The sequence below is a fragment of the Nyctibius grandis genome, chromosome 2, assembly GCF_013368605.1.
Source record: "Nyctibius grandis isolate bNycGra1 chromosome 2, bNycGra1.pri, whole genome shotgun sequence".
NCBI classification, from domain to species: Eukaryota; Metazoa; Chordata; class Aves; order Nyctibiiformes; family Nyctibiidae; genus Nyctibius; species Nyctibius grandis.
The window spans coordinates 5,081,010-5,105,728 of NC_090659.1; the positions used below are offsets into that span (position 1 = coordinate 5,081,010).

General features: G+C 47.1%; 1 protein-coding gene across 5 annotated transcripts in view; it reads left to right on the top strand.

Moving 5' to 3' along the window:
- The window catches only part of ILDR2 (immunoglobulin like domain containing receptor 2), a 42,259-nt gene that overhangs the window by 7,518 nt on the left and 10,022 nt on the right, over positions 1-24,719 (top strand). For 3 of the 5 annotated variants that reach the window (XM_068424961.1, XM_068424962.1, XM_068424960.1), the window contains exons 2-6: positions 3,632-3,964; positions 4,944-5,063; positions 15,082-15,138; positions 19,928-20,074; positions 20,816-20,992. In XM_068424961.1, coding sequence (XP_068281062.1) covers positions 3,632-3,964; positions 4,944-5,063; positions 15,082-15,138; positions 19,928-20,074; positions 20,816-20,992 — 834 coding nt within the window. The remainder of the gene's footprint in view (positions 1-3,631; positions 3,965-4,943; positions 5,064-15,081; positions 15,139-19,927; positions 20,075-20,815; positions 20,993-24,719) is intronic. The other 2 variants (XM_068424963.1, XM_068424964.1) reach the window with 1 other exon arrangement.

A 24,719-nucleotide genomic window follows, 5' to 3' on the forward strand; every position in this document is an offset into this window, starting at 1 on the left:
TTTAAGCTCCAGTGCTTTAGTCTGTGCCTTTTTTTTTTTTTTTCCCCCATCCTAAAGATATCTCCTGTCGTTTCACTTTCTTTTGCCAGCTTCCATCTCCTTTTCATCTCTAGCTTCTGGAGTAGGTGGTTTATTTTTGCTGACTCCATTTCCTCTCATCTCTACATTATTTCTTAATCTCCTGCTACCTGGCTCCAGCCCTTTGAAATTATTTTGACCTAGGCTGAGACACCTTCTTCAGCTTCTTCCATCTGGACGTAGGCTTCCTGCTTCCATGGTTGTCATCCTGCTTGTCCTTCTGCTTCCTATACTTACCCTGATACTTTATCCTTATTCTGTCTGTTTTCTTCTTTCTTGGCGTTTGTCCTTCTTTCCTGCTGCTTGCCAATATCAGGAAGCCTTTCTTGTCCTCACTCTTTCATTTCTCCTAAGCTTCCCTAAGTCCATCAGTCTCTCCTGATGCTGTATAAACATCCTCTTCTCCTTTATTCTCTTGACTGTTTCCTTGTGTCTTGTCCTCTTTTTCACTGTGCACTGCTCTGGGCCATGGGGTATATGGTAACTGGGTGTAGGGAACTGCCATCATCAACATTTCCCATACTGAAACTGGTTCCCTTTTCTCATACTTTTTAACTCTTCGATGGGTTAAAAACTGTCTGGATGGCCGAGCCCAGAGAGTGGTGGTGAATGGGGCAAAGTCCAACTGGTGGCTGGTCGCTAGTGGTGTTCCCCAGGGCTCAGTTCTGGGGCTGGTGCAGTTCAGTATCTTCATAGATGATCTAGATGTAGGGATTGAGTGCACCCTCAGCAAATTTGCAGATGACACCAAGCTGGGTGGGAGTGTCGATCTGCTGGAGGGTAGGAAGGCCCTACAGAGGGATCTGGACAGGTTAGATAGATGGGCCGAGACCAACGGCATGAGGTTCAACAAGAACAAGTGCCAGGTCTTACACTTTGGCCACAACAACCCCCTGCAGCGCTACAGGCTGGGGAAAGAGTGGTTAGAAAGCGGCCCGGCGGAAAGAGACCTGGGGGTGCTGATCGACAGGCGGCTAAACATGAGCCAGCAGTGTGCCCAGGTGGCCAAGAAGGCCAATGGCATCCTGGCCTCTATTAGGAATAGTGTAGGCAGCCGGTCTGGGGAAGTGATCGTCCCTCTGTACTCGGCACTGGTGAGGCCGCACCTTGAATCCTGTGTCCAGTTGTGGGCCCCGCACTTCAAGAAAGATGTTGAGGTGTTGGAGTGAGTTGAGAGGAGGGCGACCAAGCTGGTGAAGGGTCTGGAGGGTCTGACCTCTGAGGAACGGCTGAGGGAGCTGGGGGTTGTTTAGCCTGGAGAAGAGGAGGCTCCGAGGTGACCTTATTGCAGTCTACAACTACCTGAAGGGAGGTTGTAGTGAAGTGGGAGTTGGCCTCTAATCCCAGGCAACTAGCGATAGGACAAGAGGACACAGCCTCAAGCTTGGCCAGGGGAGGTTCAGGTTGGACATTAGGAAGAATTTCTTCTCAGAAAGGGTCATTAGCCATTGGAAGGGGCTGCCCAGGGAGGTGGTGGAGTCACCATCTCTGGATGTGTTTAAGAAAAGACTGGACATGGCACTTAGTGCCATGGTCTAGTTGACAGGGTGTTGTCAGGGCAACGGTTGGATTGGATGATCCCAGAGGTCTCTTCCAACCTGGTTGATTCTGTGATTTATAGTTTGGACATTGATAACTTGCTGAAATGTGTATTCAGTGTTGTTCCAGCCTCTCCACTTTCCTTTGGTTCTCGCTCCTGATCATGAGATCTTTGCTAGCTTTTGCTTTTCAGGTCTGCAGCTGTCTCCAACTTGACCTTGTCCCTTCATGCCTGCTGTTGTCATCCTGTTGATGCATTTATTGCTGTCTGCCTGCTTTAAGCTCCAGTGCTTTAGTCTGTGCCTTTTTTTTTTCCCCATCCTAAAGATATCTCCTGTCATTTCACTTTCTTTTGCCAGCTTCCATCTCCTTTTCATCTCTAGCTTCTGGAGTAGGTGGTTTATTTTTGCTGACTCCATTTCCTCTCATCTCTACATTATTTCTTAATCTCCTGCTACCTGGCTCCAGCCCTTTGAAATTATTTTGACCTAGGCTGAGACACCTTCTTCAGCTTCTTCCATCTGGACGTAGGCTTCCTGCTTCCATGGTTGTCATCCTGCTTATCCTTCTGCTTCCTATACTTACCCTGATACTTTATCCTTATTTTGTCTGTTTTCTTCTTTCTTGGCGTTTGTCCTTCTTTCCTACTGCTTCCCAATATCAGGAAGCCTTTCTTGTCCTCACTCTTTCATTTCTCCTAAGCTTCCCCTAAGTCCATCAGTCTCTCCTGATGCTGTATAAACATCCTCTTCTCCTTTATTCTCTTGACTGTTTCCTTGTGTCTTGTCCTCTTTTTCACTGTGCACTGCTCTGGGCCATGGGGTATATGGTAACTGGGTGTAGGGAACTGCCATCATCAACATTTCCCATACTGAAACTGGTTCCCTTTTCTCATATGAACTGCCACCATCAGGCCCTGCTGCCCCTCAGCTGCAGAGCATCCCTGGTTACAAACATCCTCTTTCTTAGATGTTCCCCCCCTTGCTCCTGAGCTGTTTCTGTGCCTCCACAGGCTGGGCCATCACTGCTTGGGAAGGTGTCAGCATGTGTTTCCAGCATTGTGTAAGTGCTCTCAGTCGTTGCTGCATGCAGTGCAAGAAGGAGGGAAGCAATGAAGGGCATGCATGGGAGGTTTCAGCCATTCCCCTGCGGGTAGATAAGTACCTCACTCTCCCAAGGGCTCTCTGCTGGCATTGCTTACTGACTCTCAGCTTCTCCCTAAGTTACACGAGGATGTGGCAGCAGTCCCATGTGTCTCCTCTGAGGCCTTAATACATCAGGTCCAGGCTGCAGTTCTCCCATCAGCTGGTAGATAAACATGACGTGTTGAGATCCATCTCCTCCCTGGGAATGTGAAAAACTTGAGTGTTTGGGCCATTTTCCTCTGCACCTCCCACATGGAGCAGTTTCTCTCAGTGATACATGCCAGCCCTGGCAGGAGCTGTGTGATTTGGATCCACTCTGTCGTGCATCTCTAGAGTTTGGCAGAGCAAGCAGCACTAACTGGGCACCAGTGCACAACGGGCTTGGCCAGGCACTGTGTGCTGCCCAGCATTCAAAGAGGAGGTGGGATGCCACTGAAATTGGGGGGGAGGTGACATATCTGCACTGGGATTGTTTTGAACTCAGAATCTGGCCCCTTGGCTGACCTGCTGTAGAAATGGAGTATGGCCATCCCTAAAATATTTCTTCTTTATCTGTGAACCTGCCACAGAAGCTGTGAATCATCACACCACTGTGTTAGGGTCTCTAGAGAGCATAAGGATGCTACAGTTGAGCCTTCAGCCCCATCGTGCTGTATTTTTCCTTGTGGCTGTAGGCTATGAAAAAAGCAAACTTACTTCTGATGCCAACGTCTGTGCTTACGTACATGGAGGAGTATTGCACCCTGGCACCTGAAACAGATGGACAATTTAATTTTATGTATGTGGTGAAAATGATGCTGTGTTAAAATACAGTAGCTCCCTCTTCAAGCAATGCCAACGCATATGACACTCATGTTTTTGTCTTTTAGCTGAGGTGGAAGGCTTGCAGGTCACCGTGCCTGAGAAGAAGAAAGTGGCCATGTTGTTTCAGCCTGCTCTGCTTCGCTGCCATTTCTCTACTTCTTCCACCCAACCAGCTGTGGTACAGTGGAGGTTTAAATCTTACTGCCAGGACCGGATGGGAGAAGCTTTGGGTATGGCGACTTCTGGTTTACAAACGATGAGCAAGAGGAACCTGGACTGGGATCCCTACCTGGACTGTGTGGACAGCAGGAGGACAGTCCGTGTTGTGGCCTCCAAACAAGGATCTGCCGTCACTATAGGGGACTTCTATAAGGAAAGAGATGTCAGCATCGTCCACGGTAACTCTCCTACCCCAGTGGTGCTTGGGGGGGGGTTGGAATGGACCCTTAGCAATTTGGGATACTGGAGGCTGGCAGTAATTGTTCAGTTAACTCCTTCAGAAAAGGCTGCTGGAAGAGAGTTGTTATGTGTCAGACATTTATGATTGAACCAACCAACCCTAGACCCAAAGGTCATTTCCTTTAGTGCTTCCCTTCATCCGACTCCATGTAGGTCTCCAACCCAGATACAGTATTCTTTTCCCTTTGATGAAGTGGAAGGTTTTTATTCCTGGCTTCTGTGTGTAGCTCTGTGTATAGATTTTCCTTAACAAAGGGGTGCCAGCAAGAAAGGTATGAATTCAGTCTCCGTGGGTTAGGTTTTTCTTCCTTGCAGACTCCACTGATTTTTTCCAAAATACTGATATTATCCTCTGCCTCATGTTTACTCAACTCTGGACTTCACAAGCTTACCCTGTCATGAACCTAAACCCACACAGCCTCGGGCAATGTGAAGGGAAGAGATTTCCATGGGGTGAAGTCAAGTTGGGTGGAGATGGGGGGGTGGCAGGGTCCTTAAACCTTTGGTCTGGAAGGCTCTGTGAGAAACCTTGTCCCTCAAAAGTACAAGGGTTCTGCTTGACTTGGGAGACCACCTAGCCAGATGTGGAGGCTCTTTGGTGTGGAGAGGATGTGATCAGCCTCATCAAGGGCTAAGGTTTTCCTTTGTCTCGGTGTAACCTCTTTGGCAGGTGGCTGAAGTGCTGCAGAGGAGACACTGTCTGAGCCCTTCTTGCACGGCACAAATGCTGTTGGGACCCTGGGCCTTAGGTGATAGGGAGGACGGAGGGTTACATTAGTTACCCCTTCTGCTGAGGTTAACCTATCTTCTTAGTAAGGAAATGAAATAGATTTGGGACATGGAGATGGACCCAGTGCTTTCATCACTTCACTCTTCCTATAGGTGTTGGAGGGAAAGCCTGACTTTTTTGCCTTTCAGATGCAGACCTTCAGATTGGGAAGCTGATGTGGGGAGACAGTGGGCTCTATTACTGCCTTATTATCACACCAGATGATGTGGAGGGCAAGAATGAAGAATCAGTGGAGCTGCTTGTGCTTGGTAAGCCCTCTTGCCAGATTGCTTTTTCAGCAGATAGCTGATGTATCTTTCCTTCTGCTCTCTCGCTCTCTCTACATCTCTGTACTCTGGGTGTAAGATCTGTGTACAACAGTCCCCACAGTACCTTCACCATTGCCTTGCACCTTGAGCAGTCATTCACACCTAGGCAAAGTGGGTGGCAAATGCTACCAAACCAGAATAGTAATGTTTACACCCACACTGCTCACACGTTACACAGGCGTAAATGACTACAGAAAGTGCAGGGCTGTGGAAAGTCAGAACCCTTGTTTTTAATCCATAAAACAATAAACTTGCAGCAAAGTGAACACTTGAGACAGTCTTTTAAAAATAGACACCCAGAAGACATCAAATCATATGCTTTTTGCTGTCTTTTAACATTCCCTTCGTCCCACTCTTCTGACCTGTGAGGATGTCAAGAAGCACTGTGTTTTTTCTGCTTGAGTGCGTCAATTTGGGAGATTTTTCTGTCTGCCTAACTACACTTGTCCAGTTAGAGGTGCAGTTTCACAATCACCCTAATCAGGTCTAAGCTGTTGCTGCCACTAAAAGGCCTGACCTGTCCTCTCTGCAGTATGCGTGCTTGGCTCTGTGTTTCTTTTAAGCTCCCTTGAGCAGTGTGGTGAGCAGAATCAGTTTCTTTCTTATTTGCAGGGTTAGCTTTCAGCAGTGGCTTCCACAATCCAGCTGTGAAGGTCAAAAAAGCACCCATCCCAGCTAGGGGAGAAAAGCAGAGTAGAATGGGCCTTTCAGGGGCATTTGTTGACACTGCCTTGAGCCAGCTGTAGTATTTCACCCCTAGACTGCCCCAGGAGAGTAAGATGAGTTTTTTCCAACTTACCTTAAGACCTGCTGACACCGATGTTTGTCTGCTCAGCATGCTTCCGTGGTTCTTGGGTGTATAGATTCTGCACATCCTGTGATGGAAGCGTTAAAAACCTTGGGTCTATGGTGTATAGGTGATATGTAGAGGCATAGGATAGAACATGTGTGTCGAGTGCCCTTGCCCTCATGGCTAAGGTCAGAGTTTAATTGGCATTTATATTTGGAGCTGTAGTTGTCATCACAAAGTAAACCAGACTGAATGGCTTGGGTGAGTGACTATAACAGTGCCATCACCTCCCCTCACTCCTTCAGATGTCAGTCAAGCAATGGACAATGGGGGAATGGGTCCCTCCAGAAAACAGTGTCATACCCCTGTCTAAATCCACAGTGTGTCTGTGTACCATATGCTAGTTAATAACAGGCCCAAGACTGACCTGTCCAGGTGAGGTTATCTCTGCCAGGTGGTAGCTGTAGCTGTTACGTAGCCTCTCCAGAGGAGCTGACTGGCTGCGTGGTGATGAGCTGCTGAATTTTGTCCCTTCTTTACCTTCCTGTCCAGGATTTGGTGTCTTCTCTTATCTGTGTCTACAACTGTGCTCAGACACCAGCGATGAAACAGTGCCATGGTAACAGGAAGAATCTTCTTTTCAGTGTGTACAGAAGACTATGTGGGGGGAAAACAAAGAAATGCCCACATCTGAGGCTGGCTTGGTGATGTCCCTGGCCCCAGATCGTTGTGGTTATGTTGGGTGGAAACACGTAGCTTGGGCTGTGTTACCTTGACTGCGTCTGCTTTTCTGTTCACTGCAGCCTGTGGGTCTGACCTTGTGCTTTGTGCAGCACTCTGCTAAGTTTGGCAGCAGTATGAAAGCATACTTGTCGTGGGCATACTTTGTTCTGCCTCATGCTGTTTGGCGCAGCTTGTGTGTGTTTCTTTTCCTGGGTAGTGTGTATGGAGGCAACATTCCAGCTTTCGGAGCGATTCCAGGTTACCTACCCATTTTCCTTCCTTACTTCCTTCCCCTTCCCACCTTATTAGTTTCCTTCTGCCTTTGCTGGTATTTTTTCTTCCTTTTCCTTTACCTCTCCCCATTGATGGCTAAAGGAGGAAGCAGCCAGTGGTAAAAATATAATTTTATAATATTCTGTCATCTTCTGGGACTTTTTTTTTCCATCCCACTGCTCTGCTAGATACTGGCAACTTGTAGGGAGACAGTGAGTACAGACATAGACAGGAACAATTCCACAGTCGTAGGGGACACGTGGTAAAAGGGTTTTGTTTGCTGTTTGCTGCTCTTTGAGTGGAACCCAGATTCCCTGTTAGAGCAGTTGGAGCAGCAGAGGGATAGTATCTGCGAGAGACACTACGATTCCCACAGCCTATCACTGTTTGTTCCCTGCTGACAGTGGTCTTTCAAATATAATTTATGTTGCTTATTTTAGGGCTGCTGCATGATTTAAGCATAGATTAGAATTTTGAATAGAGCAGAGGTTCTACCCACTCATGTTATCAGTGGGGGAAGACAGAAAAATCAGAACAGAAGAGGAAATAGGAAATGTCCCTTCTAGTGGTTTCATATTAATGCCAAGATGAAAGGTGTGTTTAGGTTAGAGAAAGATAGTGCTGGACAGGGCAGTTTGATACCACCAGTAGAAACCTTGAAAGGTCTGAGAGGCAAAAATGGGAGGTACCTAATAGCATCAATAAATTAATGGAAACTTGCTTAGCTAAAAGTGGAGGATCCTGCTTTTATACAGTGAATTGCACCATTAAAAATTGGTCAAAAGCTGCTTTGTCACAACGTCCAGCAAAATCCAAAACCTGAGCAAATCCCAGCATTCCTTTTTTCTTAGGGAAGCAATCTCAGAGACTTTCAGTGAAGTCTTAAGTAGCCAGTCAGCTTGGGTCGTGATGGGATTGCATGTTGAGTATTGTCACCTGGATGTGTCATGTTGACACACAAAGAGGCTGGAGAACTCTAGGTAGCGTCAGAGAACCCCATGTGCTGTCTTCATTTCAGACCTGTTTCAGAAAAGCATCTAAGCATTTGTTGATATCCATTTGTGCTCAACAAAGCTGATTGATAGGATTTCTGAAGTGTACGTGATGTTAAGCATGTGCTTACTTGCTTTGCTGAAAAGACCATTTGGTAGGTTTTGCTTAGGCAGGGACTTTAACCCTCTCTAATGGAATCAGTGTGGGCAAGGGAAGAGGGATAGTAACCTCTGTGCCTCAGAAACACAGAAGGAGATTGGCTGCTAATGAACCTCCTGTAGAGTAAGGAAAGAATTTAAATTATAAAGTACTATTTTCCAGTGGCATTTGGAATCTTCAAAGGGGGTCTGGCATGCTGGAAACTGTATGAACTCTGCTTCTGCTGCAGCAGGACTAGACTAGTACAGAGCTTAGCAATTCCACAACAGGGCTCAAGTGATGCTCTCTGCACTCATGTGTTTTATTAGAAATGTAGAACCCTTTGCTGACATTACAGCTGGGCTAGTGAATCCATTTGCAACTATATTTTTTTTATTTTTTAGGACTAAAGTGATTGAATCAAAAAGACTGAACCCTAAATTTAAGAAATTCTAGATTTCTATCTTAGTAGCTAGCAGCTGTACGTCCTGCTTCTTGAAACACAGTGCTATTAATGAAATTGTTATTGGTAGCACCTGTGTACTGCTTTTTATATGAGAACGTCAGTGGGCTTCAGTAACATCATTCATTGCAGCCGTTGTTGAAGGGAAGTGCAAGTGTACCAGTGCAGCGCATGCAGGGTGCCTGGGGTAACACAGAACCACAGAATCACAGAATGTCAGGGATTGGAAGGGACCTCGAAAGATCACCTAGTCCAGTCCCCTGCCGGAGCAGGATTACCTAGATCATGTCACACAGGAATGCGTCCAGGTGGGTTTTGAATGTCTCCAGAGAAGGAGACTCCACAGCCTCTCTGGGCAGCCTGTTCCAGTGTTCAGTCAGCCTCACTGTAAAGAAGTTTTTCCTCATATTTATGTGGAACCTCCTGTGTTCCAGCTTGCACCCATTGCCCCTTGTCCTGTCAGTGGATGTCACTGAGAAGAGCCTGGCTCCATCCTCATGACACTTGCCCCTTTACATATTTATAAACATTAATGAGGTCACCCCTCAGTCTCCTCTTCTCTAAGCTAAAGAGACCCAGCTCCCTCAGCCTCTCCTCATAAGGGAGATGTTCCACCCCCTTAATCATCTTCGTGGCTCTGCGCTGGACTCTCTCTAGAAGTTCCCTGTCCTTCTTGAACTGAGGGGCCCAGAACTGGACACAATATTCCAGATGCGGCCTCACCAGGGCAGAGTAGAGGGGGAGGAGAACCTCTCTTGACCTGCTAACCACACTCCTTCTAATACACCCCAGGATGCCATTGGCCTTCTTGGCCACAAGGGCACACTGCTGGCTCATGGTCATCCTGTTGTCCACTAGGACCCCCAGGTCCCTTTCCCCTACGCTGGTCTCCAACAGGTCTGTCCCCAACTTGGAATCAGAAGTGCAGGGCAGTGTCAGCAGATGCCCCATCCAGCTCCCATCAGGGAGCACTAGCTTAGTTGCATGGGATTGCATATAACCCAGTAAGCCTTTCCGAGAGCTGGAATTTACTAATCAGGTGCAGGGTCCTGTGAAAGCAGCTATGCTGTTCCCTTCCAAAGCTGACAGAGCGATGGCTGTAGGGATAGCTAGGCACAGCTGGCTACCCTCAAACGCGTAGGTCTGTGCAAGCTCGGCCATGTTTGCGTTATGAGCTTTAGCATAGCATAGACATCCTTCCCAAAACAGTGGCTTCGTTTCCAAGGATGTGTCAAGTTCCTGGAAGAGGCAGGAGAGTGATCTGCTAATCCCAGTTGTTGGTTTGCTACTTTGATTAGTTATCCATGTGCTTTGCTAAACAGCTATTGCCTGCTTTTTTTTCCATCCAATTTGGCAGGTAATACTACATAAATGATACATTAGTGAAATATTATTTTACAATTAATCTTTCAGAAGCTTCAGCTTCTACCATTGTTGTGCTTTAAATAACAACAATTACCACTCGAGTTTTTTGTTAATTTCTGAAGTCAGCTAGCAGTTGACATTGGTAAATGGATATCTTTGGTAGTTTGTATTACCAGCCAATATTGATACAGGCTAAAACCAAAATTTATCAAGTCTGACACCCATAGGTAGGAAAGAATGTAGATACATCTACACAGAGCATATTGCACAGTAATTAATGTACTAATAGAGACATGCGTTGGCTTTCAGAGAGGATAAATCTCTACTGGGACGTGTGTTTGGTGTGCGATGCTAATAAGACAGTTCTTACTCAGCAAAGTGACTCAATAGCTGGTATAAATATAGCCAGGTTTGGAGTCTCTTGTGTGCCAGGAGAGACTGTATTGTAAAAGTTGATGTGGTTTCGGAGATGGAAAAGTTCTTGGCAAAATTTTCCCTTACAAGATGATGGTTTTAGGATTTCGCTCTGTTGCGCTGAAAAGCTGCCACTAGCATCTGAGCCAGTACTTGGTCACAGCGGTTGGCAGAGATGTCAGTGCTGTTGGCCATGTGTTGGGGATGAGAGGGCCAGATCTCAGCCGGGGAGGTGTCTGTGAGCAACTTCATGGTGAGGGCTCTCCGACCTTGAGCTGCGCCGTTGTGACCGCAGGCAGGTAGTGCCAGCAGGTGAGCGAAGTGATCATCATGGGAGCCCTCCACTTAAAAATCCAGGCAAGGCATTGATGCCAAGGAGGCTGCTGGTGTCCTCCCACCCCCAAAGTGCTTGTCCTGTCCTCATTAGGTGCTACTGCCCTGCCCTGGACCACTGTGCTGCCACCTTTGTAATCTGGGTCCAATCCCCCTCATCGTAGTCTGGGCTACTCCTAGTTGTTTATTTCACGCCGTTTAGAAGTGCTACTTGTTGCCAAGGTTTTTTACCTTTCTTTTCCTCCTTATTTGCCAGCGACAGCCACACGCTGCTCACAAAGGAGACTGGCGTGATTAAAAGACCTCCCTTACTAAGGTAGCCATGGTGACAGCCTCCTTGGAGGTCTTTGTTGCCTGCTAAAACTTTGATCTCCAAGAAGGGCTGCTGCTGTTTCTCCCTCCAATTGAAGAGAAGGACGGGAAGAAAGGATAAAGTTTACTCTGAGCAGAGGGAGCACGGAGGAACTCATTGCAGACCCGTACTCTCCCAATAAATCTCACAGCAGCTTCCTCAGAAGAGAATCTGATACACAAGGGCTGAGCTTCCTCTCCTGTCCTTTCCAGCCTCCTCTCAGGGCAGTGTCCTGTGCCCGGGGCCTCTTACCGTGGCAGGGCTTGGCAAAATTTTCCGCCACTGAGGAAGAAATAGTAGCTGCTGCCTCCCCTGGTCCCACTGCTGCAGGTAGGGCTGCAGAAGCAGCCCCCAACAGGGAAACCAGTTCAACAGTTATTCCATATTTCCCCCGTATTTATCATGTTTATGCAATTGCCAGTATTTGCTATGTTCCCATATTTACCCAATTGTCGTGTTCCTGACTGCACCTGCGCCTGCTTTATTCATGTCATCATTTCAGCTGCACCACTTACCCTAATTATTTTTGCGTCTCTTCTCTGCAGACTCTCTGCTAATAGTCTGCTTGACTCCAGGTCCTCCCTGATCTGCTGCTATTTGCTCTCCCACTCTATCACCTGCCCTTCTCCTGCCTATTAATTCCTGTCCTCACTCACCTCTTCTGTATCTCTGCACCTTCTGAACCCGCTCTGCACTCCCTCAGCTCTCCTGTTCCTCCTCCAGCTCCCTTGCACTTTGGGGGTGGCTGAGGGTGCAGGGTGCCCAGTGAGAGGTTGCTGTGGGAGGGTAAAGCCCCACAGAGGCACGGTGGGGAGACAGGAGCATGTCCCAGATCCGTGCTGGAACAAGGACGAGCTCCCAGCTCCAACAGAGCCACCTGGGACAACCCTGGTAAACGGGGCCATCTATTCCCTCCTTCCCCTGGGGGAGTCTGCTGGGGCTTGGTGGTGAGAGCTTGCACAGAGGACATGTAGCCCTTGCAGGGGTGCAGAGCTGCAGCTCAGCAGCTGTGCGGGGCCGTGTCTTAGAGTGCCTGCGGTCCTCTTTCTCGGGTGGGCAGAGCCGCCATGCAGAGGTGGTGCGGCCCAGTGGTCTCTTGGCAGAAGGTTTTGCTAAATTGTTTTCTCCCCAGCAATTGCTTTGTAGCCCCAGCCCTCCACCTTCAAGTTTCCTTAGAAAGAAAATGAGAGAAGTGAGGCGAGCTAAATGCCCACACAAGGAGCAGCCTGGGCACAGAGAGCCAGGAGGCTGGTGGCCGTGATCGCTGTGGCCGCCTCCTGGCCGGCATTTCAGCCGCAGGTCCAAAGGGAGGCCTTGCTCACTGGAACCCTGCCCTCTCTGCCCTGGCTCGGGCACCCTGCCGGCCCCGTCTCCCCTCCACCAGCTACCGCCTGGCTTTGGAGCACACCCAGGCCTGGCCCAGGCTTCCGAGGAGCAGGCAAGTGAGAGTTGGCTGTCCTGGAGCCGCCCTGTCCCCGTGCCCTCTGGCTGGCGGGTGGGCTGGGGGCTTTTGCTCCACTTGTTGCTGACGGCAAGAAAAGGGAGGAAAGTCGCCTCAGTGAGGGCACTGGCGGGGAGCCTCCCGTTGCTGTGGCAACTGCGGGGCGCCCCGGCCTGCTGGCTTCATGCACGGTGGGGGAAGGGTTGTCAGTGAATTAATTCGGCCCAGGACGGGGAGTGCATTGAAAGCTACTGGGGGCACAGCAGTGCAGAGGTGGTCTTTGTGCTTGCTGGCTGTCAGCTGGGCTAGTCGAGGAGGCAGAGTTCAGGCTGAGCAGCCGTGGGGTTCGCTGCTGCCTCGGGCCCTCCTGGGCTTTGTGCATCCCCCGCTGGTGGCTCTGGGGCCCCCAGGGCTGTGCGAGACCCACTGGCTGGGCAGGGGGAGCAAATTCCCTGAGCAGATACTCAGCAGAGCCGAGTGAGGCTGCACAAGCAAGGAAATACTTGACTGCTTGTAGGTAGCACCGAGGAACTACTTTGGCTGTCTTTGTAATGAGTTACCAAGTTCTCAAGCACTGTTATTTTGGGGGGATGCTTCTTCCACCTTGAACATGTGGTTCCTCCTGGGGATCAGGAGGCACCGTAGGACCCAGCACTAGCAGGGATCAAGGCTCTTTGGGTAGGCTCGAAATAAAGCAGGTGCCTATTTGGACTCGTGAGATGGAGCTTCTGCCCTGTATAGGTGTCACTTCCTTACCTCTGGTACCACAAACCCCAGCCCTAAATTAGCTAAATACCTCCACTTATTTGTCTGTTGGCATCTGCTCTCAAATTACTGCTGCATGTGAGCTTGTGCGGAGATAATAACACATGGGAGGCAAGCTGCACGCCCGTGTCTGCCCATATGTTCTGCGTGCATGTGATTCACGTGTGCGTTGTTCACATACACACACACACACAGAGGCCTATGCAAGAATTGCCTATTTTTTTGTGTGTACTGAGAACATAAGGAATATATTTAATATGCACGTGGAACTTAATGGAAATCTTGCATACTGTGACACAAAGCATACATTTATTGAATGTCTTTGGAGCCCACTTGTGGCATCCAGGACTTAAGCCACACCTCTGTAGTATATGTGCCTATATCTTGGAGCAGAAGGATACGTGAGTGTTTTCCCATACCAAGCTAGCTGTGAGCAGTTTGGACGCTTGATCCTTCCAGAAAATGGACTGCAAAGAATGTCATGAAGCTCTTTGTATGTGTAGATGAAAATGTTGCAGTAGACTGATGACAAGAATTCTCCTTCAAAGTAGTAAATTACCTGAAGGATCAGCATGGTATCTTTAGCTAAGGCTTCAGGAGCACCTCATCATGATGGCGTTAGTGTGAGTACTAGACAGCTTTGATGAGTTGCAACTGGTTGCAAAGCGCTGCCTGCATTCACAGTATGTTTATTACTGCTCCAGCAGGCATCCTTGTGGATTTTTGATCTCTACAGAACCTCTGCTGAAGCACTGAGAAAAAACGGACACTGGGAATTTGATTATAACGTGGTTCAAGGACAGACTAAAGGCCAAGGAACTTGGGATCCTTTTCATCATTGTGTCTGAGTGCTGCTTAGTGCAGGACCTGAGGGCATGTGGGGAGGTTAAAGGTAGCTTTCTACCACTTTTGCACTGGCTTATCCTTAGCTGCTTCTGTTATGTCCACAATGTATGTCTCTTTTCAGAGTGCAGCTCTCCTACCTTATGCATGTCTTTTTAAAAAAACCTAGCATGATCCTGGTGCTATATAAAGGAGTATGCAGCACAGCTGCACGTAGGACTGTTCTGCCGATGCACAGGTACGTGTAAATTATAGCTGAACACTGTGCAGGATGTTTGCTGTGTATTAGAAATACCCCAGACATTCAGTGCCAAAACAAATAGGCACCAAGCTGCCTTTGGGCTTGGGGTTTGTTTGTATTCAGTTATAAATTAGAACTTGACTTGCTTTGTTTTTTTCTTTTCCTTTTGCAAAGTGATTCCACAAATTTCTACACGAATCCTTCCCTGGTTGATTCGCTTCGCTTGAGAGTTGGCCTTATATCACACAGTCTTACCAGGTTGCTCGTGCACCTTGAAATAAGTAGCACACACTCACTTCAAGACTCCTTTCCTGGCGCTGTCTCTGCAGGTGCAAAGCCCCACACGGACAGCACCACCCACGGGTACCGAATGCATGTGGCTGACTTGTCAAGGGCCTTGGGTTAAAGATGTTTCACGTTCATCCAAACTACATCAGTGCATTTTTAAACTAAATCCTTCTGTTTGAGGGCTGTGTGCATTTCCAGGAGCTTTTTGCATGCGCAGAGCATAACTCCAGAAAGATGTTACTGTGTAACCACGCTAAGGGGACCTCCCTCTTCTTGTCATTTTGTGCCTAGATGAGAGAAGCTGTTCCAGATTGTTTCCCCCCAGCTCTGCTGATAAAATGCAAGGACACAGAAACGGCAGAAGTGCAGAGGCAGGCACTAGGCATCGAGCAGGATGATATCTATGGTTGATGACAGAAATTCACTTAACAGAGTGGGCCGATGAGGAAGGGGACTGGAGGCTAAGGCAGGGGCTGGGGAGTGTGTTTTTCTTGCAGTAACCTCTCTCCTTGTTCTCCTCCTTCTGTCTTTTCTAGGCAGGACAGGGCTGCTTGCTGATCTCTTGCCCAGTTTTGCTGTGGAGATTATGCCAGGTATTCAGTCATTTCACCCTTCAATCACCCAGTCCTCTGTCATCTTGTCTGTTTATCCTTCTACAGCATCTTTATGTGGTGTACATCTCACGTGTGTTTTCTCTGGGGATAAAAAGGGAAAAGACTATCGCTTACTGGGAAAGTGTGTTGGGTTGGCATCTGAGAGAGCTGATGCTGGGACTTGGGGAAGGAATGGCCATACATAGAGATGGTTGATGTCATGCCAGGATCAGTGTGAGAGCAGAAATACCGGTGCTGTTCAGGGGAGGTTTTATATCAAGCTCTCTTCTCTCCCCCTGCTAGCACCAAGGTAACACTGCTCTAGCCTGCGAGACCTCGGCAGCCTCATGTGCCCCTATGGCTTTGTACGTCAGCTGCTCTTGTGCAGTAGTAACTTCTGCTCCCCAGACCCTGTCCTGTGAGTACCATTATAGCCATCACCACAGATGGTAACTCAGGAGGTGCCAGAAACCAGAGCACTGGTTAGCAACCCAGCAGCGGCACAGCCCCTCTTATGCTGCGTAGCCAGGCCATTATCTAGGCAACACCAGGTGGTTGGACCAGACATGAAAGCTCTCTGCCCATGATAAATCCCTCGCTAGCCAAACTAATGAGAGTCACCAGTTCCAGTGCTCCTTGCAGAGGAAATGGAGAGTGTGCAACAGATGGCCCTTGAAAGGGAAAAGCTGTGAGAACATTTAGCCCTTGAGTCATCTGATCATCCCCTGACAGTGCCCAAGGAGTGTTTCTTTCACACATTTGTGCAAAAATGCAACTCCACATAAATGTGTGAAGCTATTTTCAATTCTGTCCCAGAGATGCAAAGGGAGAGAAGGCAGACACTCCCCTGCCTCCAGTGTCACCCAAAGCTCCCCTGGAAGTTCAGCATGGCAGGAGAGGGATTGGTCTTTTCATCATAGACAGAAGTTGATTCTCTGTTGCCTAACATTTTTTCCCCTACTATTTACAATTTTATTCAATGAGTATAAAATTCTTGTGTGTTGGACAGGTAGCTTTCTGGTACCCTCACTGCATGGGTATAAACAACAAGAAAGTGTAAAAGGCAGCGGCAAACCCCATTTCAGCTGTTAGCATTGCCTGTTACTTGAATAAACGACAGCAGATGCTCCTGCAAGCACAAAACAGTAGTTTCCAGACAGCGAGAACACATAAGCGTTTCAGCGTGGTAGTCATTTGAATCTCAGGGTTACACAGTTGTATCTGGAAGGGCTGTGACAGAAGATAACAGTTGTACAGGAGGAAGGATGAAGGAATTGCAGGTAAAAGTGGTTGAATCCCAGTTTTGTGCATAAAGGAGGAGCCAGCAGGCTCTTCTGCTGTTTTCTTAACCTTATCTGAGAAGCAAATGGTCTAACTTGATGTGAAATGAAGTCCTTTTTGATTCATAGGTCCCTGTGGCTGGGACACTGATTTCAAACATCCACTCCTGGTGCTGAGTGCATATCTTGCAATGTCCAATGTACATACTAACCTGACCTCCTTTTATCCTCCTAGAACATTTTCAGAAAGACCACAGATACACTTACAATGGACTTGCTGTTTGGTTTTTCCCTCTCTCAGACTTTTATCCTTTATGGAGTGGTTGTGAACTGTTCACTAATAGCTCTGGAGATCTGCCATCTGAGCTTCGTTGCATAGCTCTGGCTGGCCCCTTGCCGTGCGATACTATTTCACCTCCTTCTCTGTATCAGTGACGGTCATAGAGAACAAGATGAGAACATGACAAAAGAAAAAGCCACTGAGCTGTTGCCCTGCTCGGATTGGCATAGGTTAGGAAGTACAGGACTAGAGAGGATAGTCTGGCTTGCTGTCTTGCTTGCTATCCCAAGTGCCATGTAATTTCATCCTTTCCATAAGCTTAGCAAGCTTAAAAGTAGTCTGAGTTTGGCCTTTCTCTCTCCCATTGGATCGCTTTCTTTGATGTGTGCCTTCTAGCTTCCATCTACATTACTCATAGCCTGTTTATGCCTATTTATGTAAGACCTTTAACTACAATACTTGCTTTTCCTCCTAGTGTTCATCCTCTTAGCATATTTACAGGCAGCAGCTACGTCTGCTCTCAGCCCTTTTTTTAACAGACTAACGCAGCGAGCTTCAGCTCTCCTGCTGCAAAGCAGGCTCTTGAGTCCCTTCATCCCCTCAAATCCTTGCTTTGCATCTGCTCCAACCCAAACTCATCTTTTCTGTACAAAATGACCAGAGCTGTATAACATCAGTAACTTCAGATGAAGTTACATGGAGACCTTGTATGATGGCATTAATATTTCCTTAACAGTACTGGAAATTCCTCCTCTATTGGGCATGGGATTACATTTGCCTTTTTTGTGGCTGTATTGCATCAGCGGTTACAGTTGTCCTGTGATGGAATAGTAGACTGGATCATTTCTCTTGTTTTTCAGTTGCTTTCAACTTGTGTAGTCCTGTTCAGAACAGAAATTGTTCTTAATCCTTGAACGTGTGACCTTGAAAGTACTGCTGCATACCTTGAAATTCAGTATATTGCTGCATCTCGTGTTTCTTATTGTAGGCCCAAGGACAGCTGGCCCTTTATGTAGTATATCCCAGTCTTCATCTTTGGTGACAATGTTTCCCTACCTCTTACCCTCAAGATACATTAACACATTATTATTTTCTGTGTAAATGTAATTCGTGAAAATATTAGATAAGATGGTTCCGAGAACTGGCACTTGAGGAACTGTATCAGCAATCTCTCAGCTCTTACTTTTCCATTCATGAATGCTTCCCTCCATCTATTTCCTTATTCATTAGCTGAATTTTTCTCAGCATACAGTAACTTCACCAAAAAAAAATTATTCCACAAGGACCAAAATTATCTGCAAATTCAAATGAAATTTATCTGTTTCAGCCAAAAAAGAAATAAAATGTTCAAAAAATAGAAAACATTTCACTTGACATTTCTGAAGGGAAATGTTTTGATTTGTACATGCCAGATCTTTCACTGACATTTTTTAAAGGAAATTGTAAGTTCTAGATTAAAAATGGCGTTAAAAAAAAGGAATTGTTTGTAGAAGAGTTAAGGAAAACTCCAACAGAGCAAAGATTTTTACTTTTGTTCAAACAATGCTGTGGATGAATCAAAAATGGCACTTCTTATTTCTGCATTTTATTAAGAACTAGAAAAACCTTCAGTTTTGATTTTTCCAAGCTGAACCTTTTTCCTTGACTTCTCAGCTTAGCGACACAGGTGAGAGGTGCACTGGTCTTCCAGTGTGATTCTGTACTCACATTGCAATCCTTGTATCAATACTTCATCTTAAATAATAACGTACCAGGAGAACCCTTAGTAAACGCTGGACTTCTGTTTGCAAACAGCGCCACCGCTTCTTTGTTTTCTTACCATCTTTCCAAGGTAGTTGAATAACCGCCTGGGTACACCTGGAGTCTTTCCCCACACAGAATCACAGAATCAACCAGGTTGGAAGAGACCTCTGGGGTCATCGAGTCCAACCGTTGCCCTGACACCACCCTGTCAACTAGACCATGGCACTAAGTGCCATGTCCAGTCTTTTCTTAAACACCTCCAGAGAAGGTGACTCCACCACCTCCCAGGGCAGCCCATTCCAATGGCTAATAACCCTTTCTGAAAAGAAATTCTTCCTAATGTCCAACCTGAACCTCCCCTGGCAAAGCTTGAGGCTGTGTCCTCTTGTCCTATCGCTAGTTGCCCGGGAGAAGAGGCTGACTCCCACTTCACTACAACTTCCCTTCAGGTAGTTGAAGATTTTCTCTCACCAGCGGTCTGACTTCTAGATAGGCTGGTGCATGTCTCCGACATTAAACGAACTCCAGACCTCCTAGACATTCAAAGTCTTGAAATGTCTTAGTCCCAATGTGTTCACTGACCATTCCCTTAATCCGGGGAATGGCCATGTGGCGGTAGGCACAGCCCTGGGCACGCAGTCCCCTGCAAAGCACAGGGTGGCCAGATGCAGAGCTGGGAGCTGCCCCAGCGTGGGCTGGGCGCTTGCTCCCACCGCTGCCGCTGCAGGTTTCCCAGCAGCAAAGTTTGAGAAACCTTTTCTCGCTCCCTTTCTTGTTCAAACCCCATCCTGGTTTTTGTGAACCAGCTCTTCTGTGCTTTCACTTGTAGGGTGTTTTTCAGCCGTTCCCTTTTGGGGCCTGGCAGACATCATCTGAGACTTCAGCGGGGGGAAAAAGAAGTAAGTGGTTGTTAGGTTTGCTGGCTGGCTGCAGCGCCTGAATAGGATGTTCGTTCGGCACATTCAAAAGAATAATTGCATGCGTGGGCCTACTTGCGAAGGGGCAGGCCTGGCTCGTTTACTGGGCTATTTATAGCCTGCTTTTCACCATCGTTTGTCCCGTTAAAACCAGAATGTGGGGAGGGAACAAACACACAAGCAGGGCATGAACATGGCCGGGAAGAATGAGTCTTTGATGAGATCCAAATGCTAATGGAGTATGTCCTGCGGTGTGCATACGGGTCTGCCATGAGGTGAAGGGTTTCTGTGCTGGGGAACCAGAGGTCCTGCCTCCATGCTGCTCACCTCGCAGCCAGCCAGAGACGTTGCAGTAAGGGACCACATTTCTGTAGCTCCATTTCTCACTGTCACGTGCCATTTCTGTTTCAACTTAGAGGGGGACGTAGTCCTAGACCAGCAGAAGTCCACTTCTATTATTCACCTATCTGTTTTGCCCCTGTGCTCTCCCCTGGAAGGACGTTGCTGACGTTCCCTTCCACAGTGGTTGCAATCCTGTAAGTATCTCTCTTTCTCCTCTTGTTTTCCAGAGTGGGTCTTTGTGGGCCTGGTGATCCTGGGGGCGTTCCTGTTCTTTCTCCTGGTGGGGATCTGCTGGTGCCAGTGCTGCCCACACAGCTGCTGCTGTTACGTCCGCTGCCCCTGCTGTCCTGAGTCCTGCTGCTGTCCCCGGGCATGTGAGTGACCCTGTCCAAGCCTGGCACAGATCATCTCCTACACTACTTCTGTTCCCTGGCAGAACAGGAGGAGAATCTGCTAATATTACTTGCTTTGCCCTGAGCATTTTGCTTGACTAAAGAACTAGTTCTTAGGGAGTGAAGCATCTGACCTATTGCTCAATGGTTGAGCGCTCAAAGTTAATTACAAATGTAATTCCCTGAGCCCTCCCTGCCTTGGTAGCTGTGCCTGCTTCTCCAAAGTGTCACGCTCCCCTTCCCAGGTTGTTGTCGTGTCAGTGAAGTTGCAGGTCAGAGCTAAGAGCATCTTGGGAGGTTTCCTCCCAGCAATGCAAAGCAGCTGCCCTCTACAACAGTGCAAAATCCTTGCAACCCAGCAAGGTTCCTGGTCAGCCTCAGGCAGATCTGTCAAGTTTCATGAGCCTCATCCCTGCTGCTTGAGTGATCAGTTGTTTTTAAAGCTAAATCATGGCAGTGGTAATGCTGGCTGTAACACCCTGGATGTCTGTCAATTGCTGGGCATCTTGCAGGGCTCATCTGACCTGCCACGTGCATTTCTTAAACTCCCCTCAGTGCCCTTTGAGGCCTGGAGAAATTCAGATTGGTCCTTGTCGTTTCATTTGTCTGGTTGTCTCCTGCAGGTTTGCCACCAATCTTGGTGATGTGCAGGTTTCGGCCACGTGCTGTGTGGGTCTGTGGGAGGCTGGTGTAGTGTTGACTGCTGTTCTGTTTCTTTTTCAGTGTATGTAGCAGGCAAAGCAGCAAAAGCTGGGTACCCTCCTGCAGTCTCTACCATGCCAGGTCCATACTACATCCCCAGTGTTCCTGTAGCTGGTGTCCCGTCTCCTGCTGTGCTGATGGATAAGTCACACCCCCCTCCCTTAGCCCCAAGTGACTCTGGCGGAGGAAGCCAAAATGGTAATTTGCGGTGCCAGGCACAACATTCGGTCCTCTTGCTGGGAGCAGGGCTGGGAAAGGGAGGAATGATGGTCACTGGTAGAGTGGTATGAACAGAAGAAACACAGAGAAACTGCATTTTAATCCTGGCTCTGGCAATGATGTTTGCATCCCTTAGGGCCCCATGGTCCAACTTTTCTAGTGCCACCAGCACAGTGTTAGTTTGTGGTTGCCTCATTAGGTCAGCAGGGAATAGGAGGCCAAGTTCATGCCTGGGACCCCTCTCATTACTGCTGCAAATGTGCACTTGTGGAGGACAGAAGGGTGAAGATGATTTCAGGGGGGCAGAGGCAGTGGCCATTTTCCCCTTAGAGCTGATGCCTTGCAAGCTGCTCTCTCTGTAAACCGTTCTTCCTACCCTCTGTAGGGCACTGCTTGCCCTCTGGCAGCAGTTTTTGCTACAGCGTGTTTTACTGTCCCCATGGCGTTTTGGCCACAGGCTCCCTTGGCATTTCTGCCCCAGAGCAGTTGGGGCTGGACCCCTCCCCTACTTTACAGAAGTCAGTAGGTCACTTTTTTTGTTCAGCCTTTGCATTTGTGAAATGTGAGTGATAAAAGCCTTCTAACTAGAAAGGAGTTGTGGATCAATGTCAGACATAGAGTATCAGTATGACAACTCTATCTTGGTGAGGGTCACTTCTCTCGCTGCAAAGGAAGCTGCCATCAAGGAAAAAGAGGGTAGCTGGTTAGCCACATGCTAGCATTTCAGGATCAGAGTGGCTGTCTAAATTCAAACATGCTGCAGCAGAAGTGACTCTCACCAATGTAGAGTCACCATACTGACACAGTATGTTTGCCACTGATCCAGCCATGTCTGATTTCAAAGCACAACACTAATTAACAATTTTTAAATTTGTTCATGATAATATGTTGATAAGGCACTTCTGAAAAGACAAGATGAAGTAGCATAACCAAATAACTAGTTGGAACAACCCTACACATCCTTCCGCTGTCCCAGTCAGTATATTAACCTTTCTGGAATTACAAAAAGTATTTTCCTTCAACAATCATACTTTTTTTTCCCAACTGAAATCCAAACAGAGCTCTGGAATGGAGCATTTTGAAATAGGAAATAAAACAATCACTGATCCAAAGCAGAATGTATCCAATTCAAAAACCTTTGTCAGAAAATGATGAATGACAGCCCTGTGCTTAATTTTTTTCTACTGTGAAAAATGCCACTGCATGTAGAGCGTGGTGTTGGCCATGGGAACTGCAGGGATTTTTTTAAGAGTCAGATCACAGCCCCGGTCACGTCTGCTGTATGTTACTGGCAGACCACAAATGCAAAATGAAAAACTGTGGGTGCATTTGATAACCAAATGGAATGGCTCTTAGCATCCCATGTTCATTACACAGAAAGATGCATTTGTTATATAATCCGAATCAGCTGGGTGGACTTTATCCCTCAACTCAGGACTTGATGGGAAATACTACAAATTGCAAAGAAAACTACTGTTACAGAGCTTTAACTGTTGTGGCAAGATAACAGAGTTTCTTAAGCTTTGTTTTACTTCTAACTAATATTTTTTGCGATAGTATGGACAAACCCTTAGTCTGGATCATGCACCTGTTGTTCAAGGTGTTCCTTGAACTGTGGAGCTAAGGAAGGGTGGTACCCCGTACCCCGTTCCTTTCTCTTAAGGCCCTCCATGATGCCAGAATACCCCCTAATTACAGGCTGTAGAAGAGAAAACGTTATGTGGCTATTCCAAGCTACTTATTTGCTAGTTGGCCAGACAGCACGCTGAACAGAACAGGTAATGGTTGAGTTTATAATAAAGGCCTTTTCTCAGAAGGAGCAGTAATTACGGACTCTCTATCCTCCACACAGCTGCTGTAGGTCTGATCTCAAACTTGGTATCTTTGAGACTTCAACCTTTCTGTCAAGTTTGTTTAAAAAATGGGATCAGAAGTGCTGGGCGACGGCGACTGGGGGATTCTGGCTGCCAGGCTAAAAAGGACAGCCTTTGCCCTAGATGGTTTCTGTGCTTATAAATGACCCCCATGGGGTGATCAAGTGAGCAAACTCAGGCATGAGGATATTTAGAAAATCTGTCTAGAGTTACATGAAAGCCATGTGACAAAGCTCCAGTGAAGCCTAGGAACTCCATCCTAAACTTAGGGCTGAACAGGGGGGGGAAAAAACCCTTTTCAGCTGTTATTTAGAAGAGTGTTGGCAACACATAAGTTAGGATGTGTGCTCTATTTTAAATGCAGTGGTTACCTGGAGACTCTTGCATAGATTCCTTAAACCATGCACACAGGGAAGCTCTTGATCTGGGAGCTGGACTCCAGACCTTTGCTATGGGAAGTGTATAAGGATGAGACATCATTTACTTCCTGACCACACTTTTCTGAAAAGAATAGTAGTGCTGTCCTTCCTGGGATGGGCAACAGCTTACAGTTTTGGCTTGCTTGGTTCTACCCACAGAAGAACAAAAAAAAGTGTCTAGTTAAACACAAATTAAACATTAGAAATTTATGAACTGTTCAGGAGAAGAAAATATGATCTAACAGGGAAGAATGTTCTGTTCCCTTTGACTTCAGTGAATGGTTATGGACAAGTGGTTAACATCTCTGCATCTTTATTCCCTTATAATTAAGATGGGCCTAAAAATATTCAGACCTTATTAAAGGGTAATGGCAATTTACAGATGAAGAAGGGTGTGAGGAGAAAGCGGTAATATCTTTGGTTCTCACACGAAGGAATAATAAAGAGATTTAATAAGTTGAACATTTAATATCACTGCAAGAAGTATTTAATAAATATAGAGACAAAATATGCTTCATCTATAATGGGAAATACTTTTTATGAGCTGTTCATGGTCATCTTTGCAGATGTAAATCCAAAGCTAATTTCTAGATGCTTAGAGAATTAACCAAGAAATTCATTTGCCTTTTGATACACAGCTGCAATACCAAGTCGAGCATGAAGGTAGCATGAAGCCTAGCTAATTCTCCATCAGTTCCAGAGCTGTAGGTGTTGCTCAAATAGGTATTTGGCACAGCCTCAGCATGAGTAGTGGCTCTTGGGAGACAGTCTGGAAGCTGCCTGTTCACGTTCCCCAAAGGTTATTAGTAGGTCAGAGTAATTTCCAGCGGATGGTTGTTTGCTGGCCTGTGTATAAATGAGGTGGCAGCTTAGGTGAGCTGCTAGTAGACACATTAGAAGAAACAATAGCAAGAGGCCTCTTTCCTGGGAAGGTACCAGCTAGAGGTCAGCCGCAATGGTGAGGTGAAGTGGAGAACTCGCCTTGTTGTTGCTTGCACAGTGCAGCAGAAGTGATTGCTTCTGAGGCCAGTCAGTCCAGCCGCTCTTCCTAGCAGCAATCTCGCATCAAGAGACGTGATGGTCTTCCACTTTGGAAGGCAGAGGCAGCATTCTTTGTGTTCTGTAAATCACTGTGTGCATTTGCAGTCATGCACATGTTTGTAGGGATAATAAAACACAGCGAAACTCCAGGCTGCTGTCAGCTAAGCTATCTGCAGACGCGTTGAAAGCAGGACCCTGATAGACCCATACTATGTTGTAACATCTTACACCTTTCCCAAGCACAGATACACAAGGTAATATTTCAAGATGTAGTTACTTACCTTACATGTGCACAGTCAAAACCCACAGTAAAGCCCTTTCCTCCTGAAGCAATTTACGGGGTTATTAGAGGAATCATTCTGCCAGTTCCTA